The sequence below is a fragment of the Calypte anna genome, chromosome 6, assembly GCF_003957555.1.
Source record: "Calypte anna isolate BGI_N300 chromosome 6, bCalAnn1_v1.p, whole genome shotgun sequence".
Lineage (NCBI taxonomy): Eukaryota > Metazoa > Chordata > Aves > Apodiformes > Trochilidae > Calypte > Calypte anna.
Window position 1 is genome coordinate 4,914,158 of NC_044252.1, and position 9,727 is coordinate 4,923,884.

Consider the following 9,727-nt stretch of genomic DNA (forward strand, 5'->3'; position numbering starts at 1 on the left):
TCTTGATCTTGCTGCAGTGCTGGGGACAGTACAAACAAACATTAAGGACTGGGATCTCAATATTCATTTGAAATGAGTCTCATTTCCAACTGCATTCTGCATTAAGAGCTGGTCAGCATTCCTTATCCCTTCTCAGGTTGTGAGTTGAGGATCTCATAGGCCTCAAAAAATATTAGAAACCAGGTACCTGTGCTGCTTGCTGAGGCTGAGAGCCTGTAATCCTTTTAAACTGCTGCCAAGCAAGGGTAAGGAAGAGAAAATACTTGAATACAACATAGTTGCAGGTCTAAAAAGTTTGATAAGCAATGCCCCACAGTCTCTAAACTGAGAGCTGATGAGATCTCTCAAGCTGGAAAAAAAAAAAAGCCCCCAAAAGCAAACAAAAATAACCCAGAGAGGTGTCATAAAATTCTGCTGAGGCCACTGCCTGGCTCAAACTTGTTCTAACTTGGAAATACTTTTATTCACATCAGTAGTTTGGCCTCTCAGAAATACTAAACTTCTTTGGTTCTTTATCTGGAAAGCACACAGTCAGCCAATCCTATACATTCCAGGTGGGAATATTAATATTGGTGTAGAGATGATGCCTGTGTAACTGGTATAGACATCTACTTCCAGAGTAAGTTAAAAACAATTTTATTTTTTTTTTAAATCTTTATTTCAGGGTCACAGACTAAGGTAAAAGGTTACACAGTAAAACATAACTCAGGCTCTTTATATTCCTGATGGATTTCTAGCCCTTAAACAGTTCTACATATCTACAAAATACTAAATTCTCAGTTTGCCATTAGATAAAAAACCCCAGAACAACTGAAAAACCAAAAAACCACACAACCAACCACCTCAACAAACCACTGTTTCAAACCCTTCCGTGCTCTGTGCTTTTAGCACCCACAGAAAAGCAAAAACTTGATGTGTTTCAATAAGATTTCTCCTGAAGTGTCACAGTCTGTGGGTACTGCACAAGGCAGTTTATTTGTTTCTGCCTTGTGGAGCTCAAGGAAGAACAACCTTCTCTTGCTTGTTCTTCTAAACCAGTGATGCCACCAGTGGCATGGTAAAACTTCTCCCCACACCATAATTAGTATTTTAAATAGTAGTTTAAAAGTGCTATTACAAGACTGGCTAAACTTATTCAAATATTCAAAAGTAAAAAGAGATGATAAAAGGCTCCCTACACATACAGGAAGGACTCTGAGGGGTCCTGAAGATGGTTTCTCACCCATAGGTTTCAGGACATCAGAAACAGTGGTGTATCTTCCCTGTGTTGACTCACAACCTCCAATTTCACTCAGAATATACAAATACAGAACATTTGGCTAGGTTTTGGAATGCCAATTGATTTTTTTTTTCCCTTGGATAATAAATAACCTTTTGAGAAAGCTGCCAGGATTACTAATTTCTACTCTGCTAAATCAAAGGTTAAAATCTCCATTCAAAAGATGAGTTCATGCTGCAGGAAATTCAGGTGTATTCATGTGTATTAAACCAAGTTAAAGTGCTTCATGTATCCAAACTCATCACTGCACCTCAACCTGAACTGAGACTTGGTCTTTTTAATGTGCCTGCAGCCATACAGTGCTCTCTGTCCTTTGTGGAAGAAAATAAGTTGACAAAAAAAGCACAGAGACCAGGTTCTGAGAACAACAAAGCCAGTCCTGTAGAAAAAATACAGATAAATTTAAATCCCAAAATGGGTACCAAGCTGCTTTGTGGCTGTAAATAACCCTGTTACCAAAGATTATTCCTCTGCATGAGAAGGTGATTTATAAACAGCTACTAACAGCTGTCAGGGACTTTAAGGACTATCAGAGTATCCAGCCCATGTCAAAAACTTCAGGGGATCAAATTTTAGCTTCTTACAGAATAAATGGGATTAAATTTTGGCAGTGCCAAGACTTAAGGGCTGATTTTTCTACTGAGTATGAACTACACTTGTCTTTTTTAGTTAAAAGGAGAGTTACTTGAGTAGAAGGCTCCTGCATCATGTGGCAGGAATGTAATTCAGCTAATTACAGCACCCAGACATGTAAGTGAGGATATCTTCTGGAAAATAGGGATGAAGAATGTGAGAAGTGACTTCTTTCACTGTCTTCTCCTACTGCTTCTTGACTGAAGGTTTGTAAGACACCAGAAGACCAAAGGAAGCATATCCAAATAAAAGTGTCTGAAGGAACCAGTGAAACTGAACTGCTGGGTCAGTGATGCCTTTGGATCTGTAACATGAACAAAAGCAGACAACTTAGGGTCTTGCAGACTCTGCTGTGACACAAAGTGAGGTATTTCTACCCATCTTCAATACATCAGACTTGATTAGTACACAGCAACTTGACTGAACTCAGAACATCAATTTCAACCTACTTGAGACTTAGCTCCTGTACCAACTTAACACAGCAATTCTTGTGATTTTAGTGGCTTTTAAGCTACCTGCAGAACAAAGGTCCTTTCAGAGGTTTCATGTATATAATTTCCTTAATTCCATATAAACTGCAATCTCAGTCTAAGCTATTTGACATGATGGTCCTAGAGATTTATGTCCAAAGAACCAAGAAATTAGCTTAATATTAACATGAATGCATGTCTGTGTGTAACTTCTGGTTGATTACAGTCACTGAAGGCAGACTGTGCACCAGCAGCTTAAGAGATGATTACAGTGCAATGCAGGATAGAGAAGCACTGAATTTTTGCCTAGAAAAATACAGGTATAGGGGGATGAAGACACCTGACTTAATGTACAAAGCAGAGACCTTTCTATGTTGGTAAGTTTAAACTTGGCATAGGTGAATTTTTCTGGTCAATACAGAAAATGTCTCCTTTTTCCCTCCATTTCACTGTTGCTGAGAAATACTACTGAATATTCAGAGAAAAGGATGAATATAACCATGATAGCAAACCCAAGAGATTCTGTATTTCCAGTAAACAATCCTGTGCTCCAGATCTTTAGTTTATGAGGTAGCTCCCTCTACTGACACTTGCCAGAACACTTCAGATGTTAATTGTTCCTTTGCCCTCCACATGCATAAAATAATTGTGGGGCAAGTGTCTTTTAACACATTTCTTAATGCTCAGATGTTGGTTTTTTTGTTTTTTTTAATCATAATCTCACTGCAGTGGAGAAACTGGAAAACCAGAGCACAAGGAATTTACCTGTCTGTATAAAGCAAGCTTACTTGAACAGAACATATTCAGAAATTCAGGCCAGCAGCCAAAGAGAGCACTGCTACTGATTAACAAATTTATATCTGCTTCCTCTCCAGCTCTTCCTCATCTCATGCATCCTTTGGGATAGTCATAAGTCAACATTGTTTTTACATCAGTAAAAAGTAGATGGTGCTCATAGTGAAGTACAACCTCCACAGGTATGCCTGAGAGCTGATGATGATGAGCTGGCAATCTGTGTGGTCTCTTTTTCTTAGAGGTTTTGACACTAGGCTGTAAAATGTCATTACTCAACTTGATCACAATACATCCCTGGTCATCAAGTTCCCTCTTGCTTAAGCCCAAATACCTCTCTGCCTGATGAATCAGTTGAAAGTTTGAACTTTAAAGCCACATAATTTAAAACTGATAAAAGAAACTACTACCAGCTCCCATTCTGAAGGCAGAAAATGTTCTGCCTTCAATGTCCCATATTCTGGTATCTTGAGAATGACTCCAAAGAGCTTTCCATGGAACAAAATCCCTTTGCCTTCAAGAGCTGCTACCTGAGAAGCCTGTGGCAGGCAGCTGGGAACTGAGCTAACTGGAGTGGAAAACCAGCAGGCAGCCCATCTACTCTATAGAGCATGAAAAACAACTCCTACATTCTTCTGAATTGCAACAAAGCTCAAATGAACAGAAGGAGTGGGTGTTTGGCCAGTCCATTCCCAAATTATTCTTTAACTTAGTTGGCCTTGCTTTTTAGAGTGTGATTAGTCCAAGTGTTTCATTCCACAAACCTGCAGATACAAGGAGATCTCAAATTCTCACACTATAAGTGCAATAATTTCAGCAGGCAATCAGCAGTCTCAGCATTCTGATGAGGTAAGACAGGATGAAGTCTTTAACACCTCAAGTTCTCAGACTCTTTCCACATTTTCTATTTTTCCCTCTGCTTCCCAGGGAAGAGTGAGGCAGCTGGACAAGCCCTAGCAAACCTTGCTGCTGCCAGTTCTGCAAGTTCCTTGCCACCTTGTTCAGCAGTGGCCACAGACAGAATCTGCAGTAGCCTCTTGTGGAGAACACCACTCACTGCAGCAAGAGTTTTATTTCTATCCTCTCAGTACATTGCTCTAATAATATTGCTGCTGAGAACCACCCAAACCAGTCTGCAGCTTCTCTCTCTTGGATCAGAAATCCTCCTTTTCAGAGGAGCTAAGTTGGGATGAGGGGAGGGAACAACTTACTGGCACAACTTGACACCATAGAAGGCTTCTACTACGTGAATCAACCAGGAAACCCAGAACCTAATAAAAAGAAAACATTTTTGTTTAAAATTAGGGGTAAGACTCTTGTATCCAACATGCATTATGCAGAGAATATAAAACTGGAAGCAAAGGAGTGGAGGCTCACTTTAACCTAGAAAGTGAGGTGTGTTTCTTAGGAAAAAAAAAATGTAGTCTTGAACTTAAGTCCATGTAGGTAGTAAGAGGAACTGGAACTCCTGGAACTGCCATTTCAAGTATCCACTGCACGTTTCCAAAACCTTCAGTGCTTAGATTAAGCCAAAAATCCAAATGCTTAGCTAAAGCACTACAAGTTAATCTTAGTTAAGCAGACAAAACTCTATTCTTTTACTTAGACATGTATTTTTAGTGGTCATAAGGAGATACTGAAGTTTTGATTTCACTTCTATGAAAAAAAAACTGTGTACAGACTCAGAATATACAATATACTTGATTAGCCAAACTTAAGTCTACAAATTTTTATATAGAATCTTTTTTAAAAAAATGTTTTAATTACACAGAATATACAGTGAGGATTAATTCCATCTTGCTAAAGCAAATGATGCTCTGAGCAAAGATGAAGGCTTATTTTCTACATGATGCAGAGTAAAATAAACAAGACAGTCTTGGTGTCATCCTGTCTTTGCAGGAAGCCAGCAAGGAAGAGATCTGGTTACAGGGAAGGGTTTTCCAGCTCTTGTGTTAATTAAAATAACAAATACTCAGTTTTGTAACCAAGCAAAACTTAGCACAAGGCAGTTTCTTTAGCAGGTGGGATGAAGACAAGTGAGTAGCAGGGTAGAAAATGTTCTTTATTGGGAGCTGGGGGAGGGGAGAAGGCTCCTAAGAGAGAATTAGACTACTCAAGTAAAAATCTGACAAAAACATCACTTTTAGGAGGTGTTACAAATAGAAGTTTCTGTATGGATTGACTACCTGTCTCCAAAAGTAGTATTTTAATTTTTACCTTTCTCATAATAACAACACAGATGCTAAATTCTAAGCTGAACTTTTAACTTTCATACTGGTGTAAGCCTGTCCTGTCTGTTTCATACTTAGTACCCCACACCCTTGGTTGTAATGAGCTTGAGCAGAGAGCTCTTCAAATGTGATTAACAACTGGGTTAGAGGAAAGCTTGTAAACACAGATTAAGCAGCAGAGTCTGAGAGAGTCAACAGAAGAGATGCAAAATAACTATATAGGAAAATAAGACTTACCCATAGCACACCCATTTGTGGTGGTTTTTGACTAAATAATTAAGGAAGGTACCAAATACTCCCAAATAACTATAGGGTATAGTTGAAGGCCAAAGTGTTACCCACTTAAAGAGAAGGAAAAAAAAAAAAGTTAGCTTTCTTCAAGGTAACAATTTAACCTTAAAATCAGCTTTCTATTCACACCCCCTACCCCCCAAATCTGTCAAACAAGGCTTAGGGCTCATCTGTTCATAGTATTTCAACTCTTTTTCCATTAACCTTGGCCAAGCCCCATTTTCTTCAACAAGACCACAACACTTCTCAATCACACTTCCTTCCAAGCCTATGAAATTTCTTTTCCTTGACATGCAGGAGACCTAAGTGATTAGTTTAAGGCTGTTATCTGTGTACTAAGAGTGTGCCTGCACATTAAGTGGCATTTAAGTTGTAAGCTCATTACCTATTACACACGGTAGCAGTAAAAAAAAATAAATTCTCTCTCCTGAAGAAGTGAATCTGATGCAACTGACCTAAGGAATTCAAACTGAGGAGGAGTAGCAACTATTTCTCTATAACCAGAGGATGCAACTTGGTTTGTTTCTCCCTTAAAAAAGAAAATTTAGTATTTTATTCTGCTTTGAGCAGGACATGGGAGGTAGCTGACCCCAAGACCAAGGCTGTAGGTTGTGTTTGGGTATCTTTCTTGTCACTGGGTGGTCTCCTGGGCTTGTCACTCTCTGCTTTTATTTTAACAAGGTGGAAGGGACAAGCAGAGAGTCGGTGAGCTGAGAACTCTGAGATCCAGGGGATGTCAGGTAAACACTAACCTGGGCCACAGCTCCCAGGGGCTTTATCTCTCCTCTGCTATCAGTGCTGTCAGTTGTATAGGTAACTATATAACTAACTAGATGCAACTATGCCAAGGATGTGGATGGCTTTAAGCAGGGAATCTCCTTAAATCTTAATTTGTTTTTTGAAACAGCCCAGAGGCTGCTTCGTGAGCTGTCATTTTATTTTATTTTTTTTTCAGTGGTGGTTTCTTGTATGTAGAAAATCCATACAAATAGAAGGGGAAAAAAACCCCAAGAAACCCAAAACAAAACAGAAAAACCCAAAACCGCCGTCAACACCCAGGCAGGAACCGGCACTTTCCTTTTTCCTCCCAGTTTCTTTCAGTTTCCACGTTCTCTGGGACGTTTCAAACCCGGGGTCGGTCCCTGCGCTCGGGAGCAGCCGCGGACCCACGGGTCTCGCCCGGTACCACCCCTTCAGCCCCCCCCTTAAACCTTCCCCGGGGATCCTCCCTCGCCCACCCGCCGCTCCTTACGCCGAGGAGAATCATTCCAAAGGCGATGGCGATCATCCAGATGAGCCGGGAGCGCTGGAAGTGGCAGCTGCCATCGCGGGCCCGCTCCGTCACCGCCGTCATCCCCGCCCCTCGGTCACCGCCGCTCTGCACCCCGAGCCCGGCGCCGCCGCTAAGGCCGCCGCGGAAGGGGCGGGACCGGGGCGGGGAAAGGCAGAGGGGACACTGGGTGTGGCCTTGTCCCCACCCTGGGAGGGGTGAGGAGGCGGTGCTGCCATCTCCCCGAGCCGCTGACACACGGCCGGGAATGCGGCGGAGCCTCTCTGGGAACGGCCCCCGGGAAGCGCTGGGGGCGGGCGGGGGCGGAGGTGAGAGGGACCGGAGCGAGAGCGCTCTCTTGTGGCGCCAGTGGGAAACACGGAATCCCACGGAATCCCACGGAATCCCAGAATCGTTGGGATTTGAAAGGACATCTGGGATCATCAAGTCCAACCCTTGATCCACTCCCGCCGTGGCTCCCAGCCCATGGCACTGAGTGCCACATTCAGTCTCTTCTGAATCCACCCCCTCCCTGGGCAGCCCGTTCCAGTGCCTGAAGAATTTTTTCCTGATATCCAACCTAAACCTCCCCAGGCAGAGCTTAAGCCCATGGCCTCTTGTCTTATTGGGAGAAGAGCCCGACCCTCCCCTGGCTCCAACTTCCTTTCAGTGAGTTCATAGAATCATAGAATTGGCTGGGTTAGAAGGGACCTCAGAGATGATCGAGTCCAACCCTTGAACCACCATTGCGGTTCCCAGCCCATGGCACTGAGTGCCACATCCAGTCTCTTTTTAAATATCTCCAGGGACGGAGAATCCACTACTTCCCTGGGCAGCCCATTCCAATGTCTGATCACTCTCTCCATAAAGAAATTCTTTCTAATCTCCAACCTAAACTTCCCCTGGCACAACTTGAGACCCTGCCCTCTTGTCTTGTTGAAATTCGTCTGGCAAAAGAGCCCAACCCCCCCCTGGCTCCAACCTCCTTTCAGGGAGTTGTAGAGAGTGATGAGGTCTCCCCTGAGCCGCCTCTTCTCCAGGCTGAACACCCCCAGCTCCCTCAGCCTCTCCTCATAGGATCTGTGCTCGAGTCTCTTCACCAGCCTGGTTGCCCTCCTTTGGACCTGCTCCAGGACCTCGATATCCTTCCTGAGCTGAGGGGCCCAGAACTGGACACAGGACTCAAGCTGTGGCCTCACCAAGGCTGAGTACAGGGGCAGAATCCCTTCCCTGGACCTGCTGGCGACGCTGTTCCTGATCCAGGCCAGGATGCCATTGGCTTTCTTGGCCACCTGGGCACACTGCTGGCTCATGTTCAGCTTCCTGTCAATCCAGACTCCCAGGTCCCTTTCTGCCACTCTGTGCCCAGCCTGGAGCTCCCCATGGGGTTGTTGTGGCCAAAGTGCAGGACCCGGCACTTGGCCGTGTTGAACCTCATCCCGTTGGAATCAGCTCAGCTCTCCTTCCAGCTGATCCACGCTAATTCCCGAGGCTTGGATGGATGTGCTGCTGCGCGGAGCTGGCTGGAGAGGGCAGCCAAGCACAGGGGAGAGGAAGGACCCGGCAGAAAAGGGGTTGGGGAGGGGGCCATGGGGTTGGGTGACAGGCAGCTGGCAAGGGGGATTCCCACTCTTCCCCTTCCCACCGCCCCTTGGTCGGCGGGGATGCAAAAATCTCTGGTGCTGATGCAGGGCCTTGCTCTGCTGGGCTGTTTCTTGGTGACCAAAAGCAGGCAGGTGAGGGCAGAGCTGATGATGCCATCCCTGGTGGTGGTGAAAGCTGCCCACAGTGTCACCCGGGGCAGTGGGAGGGCTCTTTCACCAACAATAATTGAGTTTTCTTTTTTTAGTTGCATTAAGTGACGTTCTTCCTCGCCCTGGTAGATCAGGGGCACAAAAGGAGCCAGCCCACCACATGAGCCACCCAAAGGGGTCATTTTTCACGTGTGACAGGAGCCCACACTTGATAGCAGCCCTGAGCATCTCCATGGCCTCAGGACTTGAAAGTGAAACAGTAAATGAAGGCAACTCTGCTCAGAGTAAATTGGTTCTGTATTTAGGTTTGTTTGTTTGATTGATTGGTTTTAGGGTTTTTTGTTTTGTTGTGGGTTTTTTTTTGTTTGTTTGTTTTTTGTTTGTTTTTTTTTTTCATTAATTCACATAACATGGTTTGGGATTTGTACTTTGTCATTCAGATTCACTGACAACTAACCTTTCCAGTGCTAAAGCCACAAAGGTAGCTCACTTCTTGGTCCAAAATATGAAGTCATTAATGCAAACATCTTGCAAAATATGACAGAGCAGCTTTTCAGCCAGAATGTGGACAATTACTCCCTTGAAATTAGGGGTGGGTACATACTAACAACACCTAAGTAAGAAAAAAAATTAATCTTTGAAAGCAGTGGATTATTTGTAAGCTAAAAACCCCCCTGAAAAGTTACTGAGCTCAGTTCAGAGAAAACCCATAATGGCCTGCACTGGCCAGGCCAGGTGATGCCATAGGACTTTTGGCTTTAAATTATGAAAACTGAAATGATATTCAGCTTCTTAAGGACTCATTTCTGTCCAAAGAAACAGCCTTTTTTTTAAAAAAAAAAGTCAGTTCAAAGACACTGCCCTGGGTTAGGAACCTAAGAGCTGAAAGTCCCCCCATGGCCCCCTCCCCTACCCCTTTTCTGCCAGGTCCTTCCTCTCCCCTGTGCTTGGCTGCCCTCTCCAGCCAGCTCTGCGCAGCAGCACATCCATCCAAGTAAATTGGCAAA

The 9,727-nt window shown here is 43.9% G+C and overlaps 1 protein-coding gene across 1 annotated transcript; it reads right to left on the reverse strand.

Annotated features, from left to right (window-relative positions):
* Positions 1–1,342: 1,342 nt before the first annotated feature.
* TMEM254 (transmembrane protein 254) lies at positions 1,343–7,246 on the reverse strand. Its single transcript, XM_030453671.1, has 4 exons — positions 6,949–7,246; positions 5,643–5,746; positions 4,386–4,445; positions 1,343–2,216 (listed from the first exon to the last, which is right to left on the reverse strand). Exons 1-4 carry the CDS (start codon positions 7,048–7,050, stop codon positions 2,099–2,101), a joined length of 384 nt encoding a protein of 127 aa, XP_030309531.1. The 5' UTR covers positions 7,051–7,246; the 3' UTR covers positions 1,343–2,098.
* Between the last annotated feature and the right edge of the window lie 2,481 nt (positions 7,247–9,727).